General features: G+C 39.5%; 1 protein-coding gene across 1 annotated transcript in view; it reads left to right on the forward strand.

Annotated features, from left to right (window-relative positions):
• The first annotated feature begins 36 nt into the window (after positions 1-36).
• PIK3CA (phosphatidylinositol-4,5-bisphosphate 3-kinase catalytic subunit alpha) overlaps positions 37-20,429 on the forward strand; it is a 42,248-nt gene continuing 21,855 nt past the window's right edge. The window contains exons 1-4 of the mRNA XM_065844268.2: positions 37-378; positions 17,278-17,691; positions 19,212-19,421; positions 19,987-20,237. Of these exons, the coding sequence (XP_065700340.1) occupies positions 17,340-17,691; positions 19,212-19,421; positions 19,987-20,237 (813 nt within the window). The 5' untranslated portion in view covers positions 37-378; positions 17,278-17,339. The remainder of the gene's footprint in view (positions 379-17,277; positions 17,692-19,211; positions 19,422-19,986; positions 20,238-20,429) is intronic.

A 20,429-nucleotide genomic window follows, 5' to 3' on the forward strand; every position in this document is an offset into this window, starting at 1 on the left:
CCGGGGGGGCGGGGCTTCACTCGCGGTGACGTCACACCGCGCCCCTCCGCTAGCGCACACCGCGCGACCCGCCACCGCCTTCTCCCCTCGGCCCGCCGCCGCTCCACTTCCGGCGGGCGGCGCCATCCCCATCCGGGGTCAGGGCCCCGCTCCCTTCCTGTTATTGCCCGTGCGGGAGGCGGCTCGGTGGGAGTGGTTGTGTCCGTCAGCGCCCGGGGGGTCGCTCGCCCGCGCAGGGGCGCAGAGGTGAACCGTGGGGGTACTGAAGGCCTGTGAGTGCTGCGGGGCGCTGCCCGACCCAGCTCTGCCCGGCCCAGCCCTGCCCGTCGGGGCGGCGGCCGCGGGCCGGCTGGGAGGTGGGGAGGCCGCGACTGTGAGGTGAGTGGGGCCGCGGTCGGTGCTGGGGCCGCCTGGCCGCCCAGCGAGCCGGCAGCGCTCTCGGGGCTGTCCTGCGGCAGGGCTCGGGGCTGCCGGGCACTGTGGCCGGGCGGGGGTTGCGCTGCGGGGTGTCCTGCCGGCTCTGGCTGTCGGGTGGGGAAGCGCAACCCTGGGTGGACGGTGGGATCGTAGTGGGGCTGCGTCCTGCCGGAGCTGCGGTGGCACTTCCCTGGGCTGGGAAAGCTCCGAGGGGTTCCTCCGGCAGGTCCTGGCTTGGGGGTCTCTTGTAGGCACCTGGCCTGGGAGAGTGAAAACCGTGGTGGTTTGTTGTGTTCGAGTGTGGCTCTCTTCATCCCCGAGTCCCAGTTATTTTTTGTACCGATGTTTCAGCAGTTGCTGGGATGGAGTGTGTGGGCTCACGGTTGGGCTGGTTAATGACACTGGGAGCCCTTTCCGACTGGGTGTGTGTATGAATCTGTGGCACACAGGCTTCTCTTTCTGGCTGCAGTTGACTTACAGTAGCAGTGTCACATCTGTGTCACCTATAAAAAAAACCTTCTTGTTTATTTCATACTGTCCAGAGGGAGTTTCCTATTGATGTTAAGCATGAATCTGCTATTTCTTGCCAGCGTTTGTGTATGTTCTAGTAGACTGTATGTTAACAAAACTATGACCAAACTAATACAAACTGCATGTTTGTTTTTCTTTGGGGACTTCGTTGCTGTTTTCAGTTTTCCTGAAGTTATTAAGGTATCAGACCTGTTACTTCTTCTGCTATGTCTCTATAAATTTTTTTTCTCTCTAACTTTGTTCTTGTTGACTTTAAAGATGTGATTGAACGCAGGTTGCTTTATAAACTGTGCATATTCAGAACAAGCACAAGGGAAGTACATGTTTGAAATAGACAGTATGGACTATAAAGTTTTGCTTGAGTTAATTCTGCAGTTACGATCATTCTGCAGCAAACTTGTAAAGAAGCTGGATTCCTAATCTGGGTTTTGTAGTACTTAATAGAAGAAGTCTGGACCCTGTTACATTAGTTACTTGTACCCTCACATCTCAGCTTTGAGCTGTAGCAGGCTTTCATGTTTGTCACATTGGGTAAAATTAGGAACTTTTTCATTATGATCTGAGTCATTCTTGAATTTCTCCCACCTCACAATTAATTTATGGAGATGTTCTCATACTTGTCGCTTCAGTTGCTTTCATGCTGCAATTCTATAATGCAGTGTAATAGTCAAAGTCCACCTCTTGTGTGTAAACATCGTTAGGTCCTAGGAATAATTCAGTACTAGGGATGATGGGATTTAATGGCTTGTCTGCTATAGGGAACTGACTAGATAAGCTGTGCTGAAATCAAGCCCCATGTGAGCTTAAAGTTTCACAATAAATAACTTTATTCTCAAACAGGAACGCTGTCAGTCTTTTCCAGAGTGGTCAGTTATTTGGAAGTGTATTTTAGCCAATGTCATGTAGACAAACCACACATCAGCCAAGCCCAGTGTTTGCGGAGGAATTTATGAAACAACACAATTCCTTATGTGTTCTGCGAAATATTCTGCATTTTCATTAAGCCAATAAATATGACAGCTTCAGAGCTGCAGTTGGAGTTTGACTGGAGGAGATGCTCTGCATTTCATAGGTGTTAGCTTGATGCCATTCTTAGCAACCTGGAGACAATGTTTCCTGTTTTTTTTCAAAGCACACTGAGCCCAGACTACAAATCCACATCACTGTGTTTTAGTTGCATCAGATTGCCATTCTGTGTTAGTGACAGCCTTGTTTTGCTGCTTGTTTCAGTTTAGTTGCATGAATAGTGAAACTGAGTGTTGTTTTGTTGTTATTTGTTTGTTTTTCTGGAGCATTCTTTGGGAAAGGTAGTGCAGTTGAGCTGTTTATAAAGCGATTGTGCTTTATTAGAAGTTGTGAAGTAGTTCAATACTTAGTTAACTGTTTCTCTGATCATCAGGCTATTCCTGCTCTCTGGAAGCAAATGGAAGATAGTTCTTCCTGGGTAGCTAACTCACTTTTTAAAAGTTGCTGGGAGCTTTAGAATAGGGATTTCTACAACAGACAAGTGTTTCACACTTCACCAGCATATACCAAGTATATCATAAAAGGTTTCCGGTTATCGGAAGAAAATCACACCTTTAAAAGGTGTTATTGCGTAAAGAATGGACTTCTGAGCACAGTTGTTGAGATTCAAATGTGCAGTGTGCTTTCTAGTGGCTTGGGCATGTGTAATACAAGTTTGAACAACCTTGATGGTCATCATAGTTTTAACACAGAAAGAAATTAAATTTATCTATTAATGGCTAAACAACAAGCATAAGGCTGGCATTTAGTCTGCAAAAACTGCTTTCTTAAACTTTTTATCAATTCATTTTGTAGCCTTCTAGACTTCTGGTGCAGATTCTCTGGGTACCAGGAACACTCGGATTTCTGAACACCTTGCAAGTGTCAGTCACGTACAAGTAGAGAACTGTTGCTGTTGCTTTTCCTGCCTGCTTTGGGGGAAAGGAAATTGGGATGATAATACATTCGTTCCAAATCACACAAGAAATACTAGCATCTTGTAGATTAACATCATATGTAGGTTTGCTTTGCGTAGTTGAGTAAATTAATCAAGGTTAACAAAGGCTGTAGTTAATGGGACATTTGAAAAATACTGTATTTGGGTGAAGGGAAGCTAAGAATTTTTTTTTTTAACCTTTGATACTGATGAAGAAACTGATTTTTATGATTTATAACTAGAGCAGGAATAATAGTCCTTCCAATAACTACTCTTTCCAATTTAGTCTTAAAATACCATTACAAAACTAAGTTTGGTGTTATTACTCACTGGTTTGAGGAAAAGTGTGCTGTGTGTGTGATCAAGTTGGATGGGGAGCGTTAGGGGAAAAAATAAGAGGTTGTACTTTGGCTAACTGAAGAGACAGACTTGTGACTTGTAGTGCAAGCAGAGGTACGGTTTGTTGGGTTTTTTTCAGTTTTTTATGCATTGCATTCCATGCTTGTAGGAGTTTTGTCTCATCCTTTTAAAAAGCCAGACATCCAGCTGCTTCAAGTGATGATGCCTGTCTGAAATTGTAGCTGTGGCTAGAAGAGGCCACAAAAATATTTATGCTAAAACTGGATGGGAATTTTCTTTTGCCCTTTAAGTTGATTGTGTCATGGCAAAGAATTCTGTTACTAGTTTCTCTTTGTAGTATCTTAATCCAAATGTGACCAGTGGAGAGAGAAAATAGATTTGTTTCTCTTGCTATTTATTTGGACACCAAACATATATGAATTGTTTTGAGTACAGGATTGGCCCAGATAACCTGCAGAGGTTCCTTTCAAATGAATTTATTCTATAATTCTATTTCTGAATGGTTAATGGAATATTAAATTAATCAGGAATAATGTTCTTTGGTATTAACTGTTTTGTTTCCCTGTGGCACTGCTATAGCATTAACTTTAAAAACAAAAACCCATCCAGCACAAAACCAAGCCTAACTGGGGAGCAGAGGGAATTAAACTTTTTTTAATAAAAAAGAGGCATTTTTTATAAATCCTGTAAGTTAACTTTTGTGGCCAAATGGAAAGGCAGCAGACTGAGTACAGTCTATGCAATTCTGGATCTGTCTCATCAGTCTAAGCAGTACTTAATGGTTTTGCAGTCAATATGTTGTTTTATATCGCATAGAATACCTTAACACTTCAACTCTAGCGAAGTATTTTTCTAGTTAATTCTGGGTACATATTTAGTGAAAGGCAGGCTGAGAAACCTGTGTTTTTCAAACAAGAAATGTGAGGGACAGTGGACATCATCCCTTGTTCTCTATTACGAGTGCTGTTCTCTTTAAGCCAGTGAAGTGGGGAATAGCAACACTTAGCAGGCATAACTGTCTAAGTACACTTGTTGGGAATATTTATAGTCTGTTTTTGAAAAACTGTGCTCAAATACCTGAACTCTAGAAATGTGAAAACAAAATTCAAAGAAACCAGCTTACCTGTGTCAAATGGAAGGGAAGGGGATGACAGTTCTGGTGCAGCTTTGCCTCTCAGGCAGGCTGCAAACTTGCAGCAGCAGAACTGAGTGACGACCTCTCCAGTCTAGTTAAGAACGGTTGGGTCAAACATAGAACTTAAGGTTCAGCGTTCTCTTGTTTCATGCCCCATTGCTTTGTACCAGTAGGAGGTTAGATATGCCTCAAAGAGATTGGGATTTGGTGGTTTTGTTTTGATCTTTGTTTGTTGGGGTTTGTTTGGTCTACCTGTTAAAATATTTCCATAAATTAACTTCATGACTTTTATGTAGGAAAACTTTGACAGTTTTGCTTATAGCTTCTGATGTAAATGCTTGTAAACGTAGCTTTTGAGGATTGTGAACCACAAAGCCTATTTGTCAAATATTGGAGACTTATTGAGTAAGACTTACTGTAAAGTTCCCTGAAATTTTGAGACAGCTGAGTCACTTTATTGGCTGTACATTATGACCCTCTACTAAGGCAAAGAAATATAGAGAAACATCCCTTGGGTGTTTTCTCACAAATCCAAACAAAAAAAAGAAAATTGGAAGGTTGCGTCGAAAACCTTATTTGTCACTGAGACTTAACAGTTTTTGTTATTCCCATACTAATTAGTCAGTCTTCTGCCAATGCTTAATGTGGCAGTTAATGGTGATGAATGATTCTTGCCCAACGTGTTCAAAGACTGTTCCCGTTTTTTAACTCTTGCTGTTAACTTGGGTACTTTTCATTAAGGCTGGAAAACACTAACTCTTGACTACAGGCATAATTTAAACGATAGAAGTTAATGGTGCTAGCGTAAGGGGAAGTTTCTAGATAGAGTGAGCTTCCTTTGGGAAAAGAGAAACAAAAACTTCCATTCCACATAATGCTTGTTGTGGGCACTCAACTGTGTGGACCATAAAACATACCACTTATTCTTCGTTTCTGTATTTATGTTCCTGGCTTTTGACAGAATGATTGGCAAATGTTGTGGCTGGATTATAAAAGTGGAAGTGATACTAATAAAACTGAAAATTGCTCTTCTGCTGCCCTCTGAAAAGTTTATGTGGATGTTGAACCACCAGTTCCACGTACCAATTTGTCAAGGCATTCTGCACTGGAGGGTGGACAGTGATTAATATATTGTCATTTCATGCTGTCACCTCTTGAAATCTTCAATTTTAAGTTCCATACAAGAGCACTTGTCCCAAGAAAACCTCTAGTGTCTAAGAGAGCTAATTTTTAAGCAACATCCAGACATCTTGAATCGTTTTGATTAGGGTGTATAATTGAGGATGTTTCCGAACAGGGTGCCAGTGAGTACTGCTTTTAGCCTAGAAAGTTTGCTACGAAGATTGATTTTATAATAAATTATTTTTTGGTGTAAACCAGTAATATGTGAAATTGAAATGCTGTCATTGTAGATGATAAACTTAATCAGTTATGTACACTTTTAAATAAGTGGTTACTAGCTAAAAGAAAGCGCTTAAAGTCGATTTTAACATTTTATTTGAGAAAGTAAAGTTTAACTGGTTTTGTCTTGTTTTTTATGTTTAACTGCCTACCACGGTTTTGGTTAGTAAAATTCTAATAACTTGCTCTGAAATGGAGGATAAAGCAGTGATGTTGTTATCACTGCTCAGCAGTACTCCCTAGATCTTAGATACCTCCAGCTTGGAATGTTTTGACATGTAGGGGAAGGTGGCATAACTACCACCAAGAGATAAAGGATAGAAACAGAAGCCAATGAGCAACAAAACGGCAGTTGATACATGAAGAAAAGGACAGCAAGACCTATTCCTGACTGTGGAAACTCTTCTCAATTATGTTGTCAAATTACTTTTCAAGCCAGCTCTTTAACTCTTCTTTCATCAACTCTCTTCCAAGCCTTTCATTGTATAATACATAAGCAAATAGGGTAGTATCGCAAGCAACTGCAAGGTGATACAAGGAGTGTAACTTTCCAAGCTGGGAAGTTGGGAAATCTCTCCACTATTGTGGAGATACTGCTGGTATTCACTCTTTAAATACCTAAGAGCTTATATCACTCTCTTTGGAAAGTTCATGTTGATTGCAAACATTGTCTATGTAGGCAAATATTAGCCATTTCTTTCAGATGTAGTAAACATGAATTGTTGGTACTCTGACCTTGTTAAAGAAACGATTTGGGTAACAGCTTGAAGTATAGGAAAAAGATGCCCTGATGCAAATATTTCAGTAGCCCCACACTTAAAATCCTGCCTTTTTGTTTGCAAAACATAGGACTTGCAAAGCAGATGCTTCTAACAGATCTGTACAGAGATGATAAACATTTGATTAAACATGATGAACAACCATTTGTCACAGTTTACCATAGCTGGTTTTATACTTCAGGCTGAAGCATGCAGGACCTAATGACATACATAGTCACAGTGAATCATGTTTGTTTGTACTTGAACGCAAATGCAAGTATGTTAGTGTCTGGAGTCATGATTTGGCACTCAACCTGTAAATGCAGAGAGAAGTCCTATTCAACCAGAGTCAACAGCTAGAATAAGAATGAACCTATCTGGACAAATTGGAGAGCTGGGCAATCACCAACCACCTGAAGTTCAACAAGGGCAAGTGCAGAATTTTGCTGCTGGGACACGGCAACCCTGGCCATACATACAGACTGGGAGATGAGATGCTGGAAAGCAGCTCTACAGAGAAGGATCTAGGGGTTCTGGTTGACGGCAAGTGGAACATGAGCCAGCAGTGCCCCTGGCAACCAAGAGGCCAACTGTGTCCTGGGTACATCCAGCACAGCATTGCCAGCCGGGCAGGGAGCGGGTTGTCCCACTCTGCTCTGTGCTGGTGTGGCCTCACCTGGAGCACTGGGTGCAGATCTGGGCAACACAGGATAAAAAAGATTAAGCTACTAGAGATTGTCCAGAAGAGGCTGCGAAGTTGGTGAAGAGTTTGACAGGGAAGCCATATGAAGGGTGGCTGATGTCACTTGTTTTGTTCAGCTTGGAGAAGACAAAGACTAAGAGACATCATGGTTACAGCTTCCTCACAAGGGGAGGAGGAGGGGCAGGTGCTGAACTCTCCTCTTTAGTGACCAGTGACAGAACCCGAGGGAATGGCAGGAAGATGTGCCAGGGGAGGTTTAGGTTGGACACTGGGAAAAGGTTCTTTGCCCAGAGGGTGCTGGAGCACTGGAACAGCCTCCCCAGGCACCAAACCTGGCAGTATTCAAGAAGAGACTGGACAATGCCCTCAGACACATGGCTGGAACTGCGGGGTTGTCATATGCAGGAACAAGAGTTGGACCCGATGATCCTTGTGGGTCCCTTCCAACCCAGCACATTCTTTGATTCTGTGATTCTAAACCTACATTTGCTATGGTTTCAGGGAAACTTAGGTTTCTTTGTAACTTATCTAAAGCAGCCAAATATGCTTAGAAAAATGAATAATTTGGTCAGCAGTATTGTTTACATAGAAGACCCAGTTTTCCAGTGTGCTTAGGTGCACTACACCTGTGTGATGTGTGACCTTCAGGGAGGTGAAGCCTGGTGGGAGTGTGTGGTGGCACTGAACACAGCTGCTCAGCGTCCCCCTGTGCTGCTCCTACTTGGTATGTGGGGTGAGCAGGACAGGCTCAGACTGCTGCTGTAGTAAATAAAGGTCTGTTGATAATCTTTTATGGAAAACTAATGGTGCTTACCTTTCAGCAGGGTTATCATCTACTGCTAAATAAATATTTAGTTAATCACCATTGGCTCTGTATCACAAATTAGGCTACTAGGGAACAGTACTTAATTATTTCTAACTGACTCTTGAAAAGCCATAGTATTTTCCTGTTGTGATTATAGCTTGTGTAGAAGTAGGCAACCGCTTCTACAGGGCCAGAGGTTGCAAAGAAATGGATTTACTTGCTTGCTATCTTCTTCCATATGTCTTTGTATAGGACAATTTGCTAAGAACTAAATGAATTTCAGCTGTTTGTAGAGCAAGTGTATTTAGCAGCAGAATCGGAATTTTTCATTAAGGTGGCTGTGCCTTTGTGTTAACTCTGTCACAAACTTCCTTCTCTCAACAAATGTTTGTTAAAAGGGAGTTAATAAATACCTCAGTGGAGAATGTGTTTTGTTTTTTCAGTCGATGAGCTTAAACAAAACAAAAAAAAATCTCCCATAGCTTTTGCTGAGGTATGTGGTTATTTACAAATGCTCTATCAGAAGTGAAGTTGCATCCTGTTCTCTGCTAGCAGAAATAATGATTTTTGCTAATTGCATTCAGTAAATCCATGTAGACTAAACCTATACTTCTATAAATGCCATTTGGCTACAGAAGTTAGTGAAGATAAATAGACAGCTAATTTATATCTGGATTATGAAACAGAAACTTCGGTCTTCCAGTTCACTGTTTTATGCTTAAAAATCTGCAAAGTTGCAAAAATACTGCTATCTACTGCCACTCTAAGAGTGTTGTGTTTTGGTTTTGATTTTTTTTTTTTTTTTTTTTACACAGTAGTTGCTTTTAGAATCTGGAGTAATTCAGTGTGGAAGAAACCCTTTTATCTCAAGTTAAAGTTGTTCTCAGACTCCATCCTAAGAAATGTTACGTGGGAAGTACACAATATGCTGTAAGTCAGTCTGAGTTTGATGTCTTTTCAGCTGCTTTTTAGTAAAGGAAGGGCTCGCAGGGTGGATCTTTTTGAATAAAGATGGATGTAAGTTCATAAACAGATATGAGACTAATCTCAGTCAAATTTTCTTATGAACGCACATTTATCTCTGTGCCTTCCATCCAGAGGAGCTGCTCAGATGAATGTTGTAGGCTGAACCCTCTTGATACTACTGCTTGTAGAGAGGCAAGTGCGGCAGGGTGAGGACTGCAGTACCTCTGCTGATTTATTGCAGTTCTTTGCCTGCCCTTCTAGGTATGGACAGTAGGAGAGGAAATCTGTTTTTCAGTACAACAGGAGGTTCATCTTGCTGTGGCAGAGTTGCTTCTGAAAGCCGAGGGGATGTGCCTGAGGGAGATCAGCACCAGGAAGGGCTCAGGATCTGGGTTACAGCTCCTTGTGTTAGGGGAAGATTCAGACTAGAGCAGAGCGCAGGACACCTGGGTTCCCTCTGCTCAGCTCCTTGTCCTTGTCCGTGTGCCAGCGCTTCCTGTTGTTAAAGATCCTGTTTACTGTCTGGGTTCCAGATATCCCAGGAAGGTGGGAGGATGGGAAGAAACATGGGAAGAAAAGTAAACAGCATTATTTAAGGTGGAGTGTTGTGGTTTTATATATATTCACCCCTTTTTACCTATTTGATCTTATAAAAGACACTCTAGAGTAATTTTTGTTTGCATCATCTTGCACTGATTTCCTAAAGCAGAATGTTTCTACATGTGAAAACTCACTTGGAAGCCCTTAGTATTTGTAGCAAGGAGCAGAATATGCTTTATGTACTTTTACTTCAAGTTCTTTCTGATGTTCACATAAGAATGTTTGTCGCTGATGTGAAATAGAGCATTAAGGAAATACATGTAATCAGAGGAAAACCTTATTTATATTGGTGCAAAATGGTGTGTTGCTCTGATTTTGTTGCTGAACTTTAAGGCTTTTGATTTAAAGAGCCTGAAAGAATTAGAGTGCTGCTGCCTGAGATGCAGAGTGCACACCTGGCTGCGGAGGAGCAGCTCCAACCAGAACACAGCCGGCTGGCAGAGTAATTCTCATTGTGCTGCATAGGAAGCCAAGCTAATGGTTGAAATAATGAGTAAGCAGATATGTGAAGTGTGGAGAGAAGTGGTGTTACTTTTCTAATTCTTTGTTGTGCTTTGTGACTACTAGTGTTTCTATAAATAACCAAATCCTTTGCTTTGAGGTGAAGCTAGAAATGGAATTACTGTCTGATTTAGGGCTAAAAAGGGAAATTTAATTCCAGGCTTTCCTTTGTTAAACAAAGAAAAAACTCTGCCTTTAACTGGAAGAAAATGTTCTGGGACAGACATTCTGCTCTTGCTATGTCATGGGATCCCTAGGGAAAAAGCACAGTCGTAGTGGGAATTTAGAGGTCACCAGCAACTTGCAAATGTCCCTTTCTCGTGATCCTGTTTTCATGGCTCCCAGATAGTGAGTAAAGTTATAAACAATATGCCTGCTTGGATCGGGGAGGGTGAGCAAGGGATTTGAAAAATAAAAATTTACAAAGGTCAACCAGTGTTTTCATACTGAAATAAACTGAAACTTTTTGCTGATTTCCAGTGAGGTTTTATATTCACAATAAAGAATGATCTTGTATTTCTGCTGTACTATAATCTGGTAGATGCTACCAATAATGTTAGGGGGTTTTAGCTCTGTCTAGAGTAAGGCCAGGGTGCTCAGCACTCGGTTTTGGTGGGGGAAAGTAGTAGGTAACTGCAAATAAAATTGGTAGTGTTTGGAAATACTTGCCTGTTTCAGAAGTAAACAAAATGCTAGGAAGATGTGTTTTTGACAGTGTTAAATCATGGTTTGTTTCCCTTGAGCTGCTGTTTGTGATCAGATAAGCAATTCTGCGTATCTGGGCCTTTTCTGTGAAATGATGATGAAAGTAATACGTAAGAAATGTGAAGGCAGAACTGCAATATAAGTCTCCTGCTTTCTATTCTAAACAAAGCAATATTGCTGCTGTTTAAATCTGTGCGCAATAATGTTTTCATAGAGGACAATTTCAGACATCTTTGTACTAGTCTTCCTGGAGTTTGGAAGAATGCCAGTGTGGCAAGCAGGAAGAACAAAAGGACAATACTGAAAATATCTAGTCTGGGGCAGTCTTACTGTCACCAGACAGCAGACTGGGACAGCAGCGAAATTAGACAGGCAGCTCTGCCCGGTTTTCTTCATGGTGAGTTTTGAAGTGCTTTATGTGTCTAAGGATGAGAGTAAAACATTTTGGTCTTCAAAAAGTTTGAAATGTCTTACATTGTGAAAAGTGTTACTCTTGTCCAAGGAATTTTTTTATTCCCCCTTTTGTTTTGGGAATTCCACAGGAGTTTAAAATGGCTTATTTGGGGATATACCTTCTGTGAGTTTGATAGAGAATCAAGGTGATCATATAACCTACACATAAACATGCAGTAAATCGGAATCTACAAGCACAGTTGGATTGTTCAATGAGTAGAAGCCTTTTTCTTAAGGCAATGCTAAGAGTCTAGAGGAAACTTCTACCTAGTAAAGAACTCAAATCTAGACACAAATCCTAATGAGCAGCTCTTTGCTGAAGCTACTACAAGCTAGTATAAAACATTGCTACATTCTGTATATGAAAGCAATGTAATGGGATTTGCCTTATGACTGGGAAAAGCAATGGACTTCAATTAAAATGTAGTAGTTTACTGAATGACTAATTCAGTTTCAAGTATGGACTGATAAAATTATATTGAGTGTTTAGTCTATCCTTTTGAATTGTTTTTGAAATGCTAGCTCGTGTTTATAGCAATGGAAAACTATTCAGTTCTCAGTCCCTGGAATGTGTGCCTCTTTGCATAAGGATCCCATACCTTATACATTTAATATAGTATTACAGCACCATACACTTTTTCTTTCTTCCTTCTGTGCTTGCTAGATTTCTTGCTAGTTGGTGCATTATAGATGGAAGGATTTCCTTCTTGCAGAGCCTGAAGATTAACTGTAAGTGCTCATGCTGATGACAGAAAACCTTAGCAGTAAGTCTGCTAAAGTGAACAAACATTCTTCCCTAGATTGACCTACAGACTTGCACAGGGGGTCTTCACCTGCTTTATAAGACGTATGTGTTAATATTAGATGGAGTTCTTCTCTTTGGAGAGCATGCCCACAGATAATTTACATTACAGGGAAAAAAAGCCTTATCAGTTAACTGTGTTTTATATACATTTTATATATATATATATATATATATATATAAAAATCTTAATTGCCAAATATTGATATCTGTGTGGAGCTGGTAGAATGTTTGCATAACCTCTAGACAGTGAAAATCAATTCACTTCATCTAATCTGTAAACAGATAATCTGCAAAAGTAAGTGTTCTCTTAGCAAGGGAGGGTTCTCCACACTTTCTGATAGAAGAGCCCATTGAAGGTCATTTCTTGTTTGCTTGTTTTTGTAATACGGATTCCATCTCTACTGGACAGTTACAGTCCTGCCTTTCAGCAAGACACAGAATACTTAGATCAGTGACACTTCTGTTTGAGATTGTTGTGGCAAAATGTTAATGTACAAAAAACACAGAGGAAAAAATACTTCCAGCGTGTCCTGCTGAGCTATAGATGCACAGGGCTTTTATGTGTAAAACTGTGGTGAGCACAGCTGCAGTAACCTCAGATGTCTTTAGAGGAAAATATATATATATATATATATATATTTTTTTTTATTCAAGTTAATTTTCCCAACCTTACTTTGCTTAAATTCTGAACATAGAAATTACTTCTGAGTACTAATGGTAGGAACCAATACTAACTATGCTGTGGTACAATTCTTACTGAATTTCTCCCTCGCTGAGCTCCATCCCTAAAGGGAAAGGAATTATTTTCAGAAGAAGTAGCAGCAAACTTTATGATGGTCTCATGTAAACCTTTTCAGAGTTAACACATTTGGATATCATCAAGAAGGCATTGGGAAAATAATTGTAGGCTGTAACTTAGAATCATAGAATCATTTTGGTTGGAAGAGACTCTCAAGATTGAGTCCAACCATAATGAATTCTAGCACTAAACCGTGTCCCTAAGAACCTCATCTGTATGTAACTTGTAATAAAATATTCAAGAGAATGAAATGGAGTTAACCATCCCGCTGTAGTTCTGCACGGTTCAGTGCTGTGAGGTGATAGAACTGTCATAGTTTACCAAAACCCGATTTTCCAAACTTGAAATCTCTTACTCTTAATGAGGGACTATATCAGCTACATCAGACTATAGCTGATCTCAATCCTATAAGAAAATAAATTATGTAAATTAGCATTAATATGATACATGGGAATCAGTATTTTGAGAAGTATGTTGTTTAACTTCTCGCTTCCTCCATGTGTATTTACTATTTTTGAATGGAGTTTTGAAATCTGCTCACTTCTAGGTTGGGTGCTAAGCAAGGTTGGTGATGAAGAATGTGCTGAATGGATAAGGAAGGCTGTAAGGAGTTGAAAAGAATGTGATTGTATCAGTGGGCATCTTTGAGTTTGGCCTCTCTGAGCATCTGTGGTATCCCAGAGGTTTTGGCAGGGGAAGAGAAGCTGAAGGTGTTTTTGGAAGGTCAGGGATTGCAAGTGTTCATTTGAAGTGCTGGTGTGTACCCTTAGTTGCGGTGAAATAACATCTCTTCAGAATTCTCTTAAAATTATAGTCTTTTACTGTTGAAGAACATAATTGATTCTATTTATTCCAGGCAGCCTTCCAGATTTAAAGTGTACACAGAAACACAAGCTGCCAACTATACTTCAAAACTGTTTCTGTGTACATTTTTGCTTTCCAGATCCAAACCCTGGAGGCGTACTTACATGTGCAAGTAAAATGAATGTGCACACAGAATGACTGTATGTGCCATTCCAGCACATGTCTGTATCCCAGTTTAAAACAAAAGCTGCTGTTTCAGGGCAGTTGCTCTAAAAAGAATGTAGATTTTTGGGGTGTCCCTTTTGGACCGTTTGCAAGTCTTTAAATAAGTTGTATTGAATTGTCCTTTAATGTTTGAAGTTTTTAAAAAGCCAAGGTTGACATTTACTGTGAAGAGATACTTGTCTGAAGGGATTTAATATCTATGTGTGTCCCAGCCCTGTCTCTGTGTTTTGTTAGCAATTATTGGTGGGGAGGGACGAGAAACTTGCAGTGGAACCAACCACCATTCTGGAAGCAGAACCAGCTCAGCACCGCTGCAGTTGCGCTCGCTTCCCTATGTAGAACCTGGTGTTCATCTGACTCCATGATTATCTCAAAGAAGCAGCTGAAAGAGCAGGAACTAACCAAAGAGAGGAAAAATGAGTAGTTGTTTGCCACTTTAATCCATCTGCCCCTGTAATGTGCTGGCTCGGGGAGCACGAGTGTTGGTGTGGTGAGGAATGAGAAGAGCTGCCTTGGGCAGGAAGAAGATGGGCTCTGACAGCCTTCGCTTCAGAGGAGCCTCAGCAGGTTGTGGAACTGAACTTGAAAGGCTGCTGGGATAAACTCAGTCTGTGTTGGGAATATTTAATTTGATTGTGGTCCATCTATAGTATTGTTGTTTGTATGTGTGGACAGAAAAGTTCTTACAACTGCATGCTGTTGGTTTTGGGTTTTCTTTATGCTGGTATATGCCTTAACAGTAATGTGTTTGTGCCTATGCTTGTAATTAAGAAATGAAAATACGCTTGTGATTCACTGGTATGGAGAGGGAGTCTTGTTCGTGTTTTGTCTGATCCAAAAGATGCTATTTAACCTTCTATTTCCTTTTATCTGTAAGCTGAGGATAGTTATCAGTAATTCAGAATTTTCCAAGTTACTCTAAATGATGTTATTTGGGTCCATTTGTAATGTTTTGTAACTGGTAATGTTTCTGAGTTTGGCTCTTTAAATACACTGTGAATGTGCTTAGAACTTTTCATTTCAGCATCTGCTCACTGAGACTATTGCAACAATGAGAAAAATAGCTTCTTTAAGCTCTTTTTTAAAAAAACAGCCAGTTGCAAAGCCCTTCTAAATATGCATGAGGTGTTAGTGGAAAAGCATTTTTCTAAACGTGCAGTGGTACTTTAGTACTTTGTTGATATTTCTGAAAGCCCAAACTACAGCTACAAAGGAGGGATTAAAAAAGACAACTGTATTGCTACTCAGAATTGCTTAGGAAGCAGTGGATTTGGGAAAACATAATTTTAATTCTAATGGTTCTTTTCAAGAACTGAAGCATGGCAGAAGCAGGTACTGGATGTACTTGGAAGGAAACTTTTCAGAAAATAAGTATCAAGGCATAGAAGTACAGAAATTAGGATCATTATTTCATTTTTACATCTATATTTATATATATTTATGTATTTATATAAAAAAATGTATGTATCTGTATATAAATATATATTAAGACATTTGCTCAGCAAAGCATAAGTATAGCATTTATTGCTTTTCTGCAGTAAGAGCTTTCAGAAAGCTGGTGAAAGAGAAGAGGTGTGAAGCTGTTGGTTTGGGGTTTTCCTTCTTTTCTGTTAGTAAGAAACCAAGACAGAGATGCAGTCGTAAGAGGGTTCTTGACTTAAAAGGTAACCAAGAATGGCTTTAGAATAGTAGCTTGGTAGTTATCCCAGCCCTTTGCTTTCAGGTCAGTTGATTGATAGAGGTGTGGTGGACAATGGACTGCTGTTCAGGTGTCTGTTGATTTTACTGTCTCTCATAATGTGCCTGCTGAAGTTAATGAAATTATGGGCTAAGTTTAAGTAATGCACTGTTGGAGACTTGCATGATTTATGATGGCCTTTGCAGTAACTTACTGTTCTGCAATGAGACTTTAGGTCTATGGTATTTGGTTCAGTGAAAATGTCTTGCTGCTCCGTGACAGTCAGAAAAGCAGCAGAACATATTGCATCACTGTAAATGTGAGCTCGGTTTGGACTCGGAACATGGTGGGCAGATACGGTTGTTCCCCCTCTACATTGCAAGAAAGGTATTGTGAAGGTAGAAGGGATACAAGGAAGGTGGCAAGGATTAACAAAAATATAGAATGACTTTTGAGCAGAGGAGGAGTAAATCATCTGGGACTATTATGGAAAAGAGGTGGTGGGGAGGATTTGATGGATCTCTGTAAAATTGAGCAATTATAAGAACTTGGTACAAGAAATCTAGGGTATCAGGTGGAAGTATCGGACTTCAGAACGAACAAAAGCAAATATATTTGTAACATGGAATGTTCTTGACTCTTGCCACAGAGGCCAACAGTTTGTATGTGAAAAATTCCTGAATGAACTCAGTAGTTCTTCATGAATTCTTTCACAAATACATAAATATTGCCTCAGCTTAAGGAGATGTAAAATAGCTGAATGTTAGGAGAGCTTATTGATCAAGTATCACTGCATACCTGCCATGTTCCTTTGCTCTTTGTTTGCATCTGTTCTTGGCTGCTGGGCTATCAGACATCTCTACTCTGTCCGGAGATAGTTTTTCTTGTACCTGCTCTCAGCCAGCGTAAGGCAGCGCTGCCAGAAGGTCAGACATGTGTTCCCCTCCTTTCCTTTGGCTGAGCGAAGACATTCATGCAGCTGCCGAAGGGAAGTAGAACAGGGAATTGAAACAAGCCCCACCAAAAAGCGTCAATGAAGCTCAGTTCTTCTGTCTCCTTTGTGGATAAAAGGGTTTGTCGCTGGTGGAATTAGCTTGTACTGAACTAAAAAACCTAAGGCCAAGTTTTGTGTGTACATGGAATCTTAAAATCAATTTCATGTTAGTGGTGTGTGAGTATTTAAGAGGTTTGGGATGAGAGAAAGTGGAAAAAAAAATAAATGAAGCATTGGTTTGGCTAAACTGAGCAGAGCTGATGGTGTGTATGTCCTCCAAATGACAAACCTTTCTCTGTCCAAATTAAAAATGTGAAGAACTGGGTTTGAGATTTGCTTTAAAATTGCTGTAATAATGATTTGAATATTAGATATTTTCATCCTCTATGTTATTTAAGTACTCTAATCGTAAATTATAAACTTCAGGTAAATAGAAATAATCCTCTAATTTTTAAAACAATACATGTACTGGCATTTTTTTCAAACTGATTCTACTATTAAGTATTTTATTTGAGGAGAAATCTACACCAAATAAAAGCCCCTTAGACATCAGTTTTATCAAGTCTTTTTTTATGAGTGTTTTGTAATGAATATTCTTCTACAAGTAAAAGTGGTGTTTGAACAATTTTATCTAAAGTTCCTTGTGATGTTCATATTTTACATTTTAATATTTAAATTTCTGGTTTTTTACTTAGGTTTACTTGTATGAATCACTACTTGAAAAAATTCCAGTACAGAGTTATCTAAAGACTTAAAAATGCCTCCACGACCATCATCTGGCGAACTATGGGGCATCCATTTGATGCCACCGCGGATCCTTGTGGAGTGTCTTCTCCCAAATGGAATGATAGTGACTCTAGAATGCCTCCGTGAGGCCACCTTACTAACAATTAAACATGAACTTTTTAAAGAAGCAAGAAAATACCCTCTCTATCAGCTCCTTCAAGATGAATCTTCTTACATTTTTGTAAGTGTCACACAAGAAGCAGAAAGAGAAGAATTTTTTGATGAAACACGGAGACTTTGTGACCTGCGACTGTTTCAACCTTTTCTAAAAGTCATCGAACCAGTAGGTAACAGAGAAGAAAAGATTCTTAATAGAGAAATAGGTGAGATTATCTTTATTTACACATAACTAATCCATTTACCTGGCTTCTTCTCTTCAAAATACAAAAGAAATAATTGAAATGGTTGGTTTGTCACCTGTATCTGTCAATCAGTGTTTGCATTTCATAGCTGTCAGTTTTTGCATCAAATGCTGAAGATGCTGATCATGGTAAAGCCAACATCTGTAAACTATGAATTGATTTTTTTTCCTATTCTGTTTCATTTGCATGTGAAGTCTTTGATTTTTAAGTATTTGTATGTGGGTTACAGGATATTTTTTGCTTATCTATTAGCAGGATTTAATGTTATTACAGAGCAGAGCTTGTTCTAATGTTTGGGAAGTCACTCTTAATTTCCTTTGAAGCTTACAAAATTGTAAATTCTGGCTTTAACTACAAATCTTAAACCATGTTTAGGATAGCACAGGTTTTAATACCACCCTATCTTGCTTAGAAAGTCAGATTTCAGAAATGAGGTGTTTTTCCCCCTGCGCCTGACAAAAAGAGCACGGGGGTGGGAGGGAAACAAAAACACCAGAGGTTGGAGGGGCAGAGAGGAGACAAATTCTGATGTTTTGAATAATCTCTGGGGTTGTGTATCACTTTCCATTATCTGCTGAGAAGGCACAGGGAGACTGGCATCTGTTTCAGCATCTAGGTAAGCGTCTAAATTCAGGCAATACAAACATCCCCGCTCCTGTTTAGTTGCTAACAGTCTCTTGCAGTGGTAGAGACTTGTCAACTGGAAATACTTGTTCTGGGGTACTCCTAATTGTTAAATTACTTCATTATTATGAATGCATCATAAGTAAACTACTTCTGTTTTGTAAAGCTTAAGCTGTTCAGAACTTAAGGAGAGCAGTGGTTAGCTAACCATGCAACAAGGACAATTGAAAGTTTCCATTTGAATGTAGTTGCATAAATTACTATTTATGCAAGTAATCTCATTAAGGTAAATTGAATTTTATCTGAGACTAAGGACCTGAGAGAAATGGACTCTTATTGCATGAATTTATGCCAAACAGTTGAAGTTCAATATCTCTTGGAGTGCTTGTCGCATTTTTAGATAGTGTAGTTCACAAAATAAATTGAATAGCTGTCATTCCGTTGGAAGCAAAGTTGATTATCATTCTCATAGCTACCAATAATCCTGCCAGGGTTTTAGAAAAAAATCAGCACTGTTCCTCTGGTCCACTTCAGAAACTTAGTGCTGGCTTCAAAGGAAGTTTGTTACTGGTCCTTTTCCTCCAGGAGGAGTGTTGGCTGTGAGAGTGGTGATTTAAAGCTTCCAGGATCTCCTGTGACTGTCTGTGTGTCTTCTAACCCTTTTTGTGACTGCTGGGGACACTTAACTGAGTTGTTCTTGAATGAAATAGAACTATTGTGTATACAAGTAGAAACCAGTGGTTAACACAAATGTTATGTTGTGTTTTACATAAAGCATGCTTTTTCTATCACTGATAGAAGCAATCTTTAGCTTCAATTATCAGCTGCAATTATTTCCTCATGCTTCATCACTGTAGGTTTTGCTATTGGCATGCCTGTCTGTGAGTTTGACATGGTAAAGGATCCAGAAGTACAAGACTTCAGAAGAAATATTCTTAATGTTTGTAAAGAAGCTGTGGAACTCCGAGATGCCAACGCACCACACAGTAGAGCATTATATGTCTGTCCTCCAAATGTAGAGTCTTCATCTGAGCTACCCAAACACATATACAATAAACTAGATAAAGGTAATATAAATATTTACAGTAGAAACAGTGTGTTTTTTTCAGTGCTTGAAATCAAAGAGTGCAACTGGTGACTTAAGTAAATCACTGTTTTACCTTATGTATTTAGTACATTCTAGCAATATCTTACAGCATAAGTTACTCAGAACTTTCTTGCTGAAGTGTAGATTCAGAAGTAAACAACATGTACATTTTTTTGCTATTCTCATAACTAAATCTTGAACTATAATTTGGTATATAGAGGTGATTTTTTTTTAATGGATATGCAACAGTTACTGCTGTTTTCTTGACAGCTGACTGCTCAGTAGGATTCACTTTTGAACCTCAATGAGTAAAAGTTTGAACTTTTACTACAATCAAAAATAAAGGGAGTGCGTGTAGTTCCTTGCAGAAGCTATAAGCCCTCCGAGAATTTGGACCGTGAATCTTGTCTACATCTTTCAGTAGTACTGCAAGCAACTTTCTGTGTTTGAGGCTAAGGGGGAGTTGTTTGTTTTGGGGGTTTAAGATTTTGTTTTGAAACTGTATTGAAAATGATAGGTGTAACATTATTTTACATTTATTCTAGGGCAAATTATAGTGGTGATATGGGTAATAGTCTCACCAAACAATGATAAGCAGAAATACACCTTAAAAATCAATCATGACTGTGTGCCTGAGCAAGTCATTGCTGAAGCAATTAGGAAGAAAACACGGAGCATGTTACTGTCGTCTGAACAACTGAAACTTTGCGTCTTGGAGTACCAGGGCAAATATATTTTAAAAGTGTGTGGCTGCGATGAATACTTGCTAGAAAAATATCCACTGAGCCAGTATAAGGTGAGTAACGTAATGGGTTTATTTTGAATTACACTGAAATAATGCAAATTTGTGAGGGAGAAAAATGATCAATTTTATGACTTACATGTTTTTTCATTAAATTCATCCAGACATAAAGTAGAAGCATGTGTGTCTCTAAACTAGTTGGCTAATGCATATAAGTAGTGTGCATATTTGTTGCTGTATGTGCTT

The sequence above is a fragment of the Patagioenas fasciata genome, chromosome 9, assembly GCF_037038585.1.
Source record: "Patagioenas fasciata isolate bPatFas1 chromosome 9, bPatFas1.hap1, whole genome shotgun sequence".
Classification (NCBI taxonomy): domain Eukaryota; kingdom Metazoa; phylum Chordata; class Aves; order Columbiformes; family Columbidae; genus Patagioenas; species Patagioenas fasciata.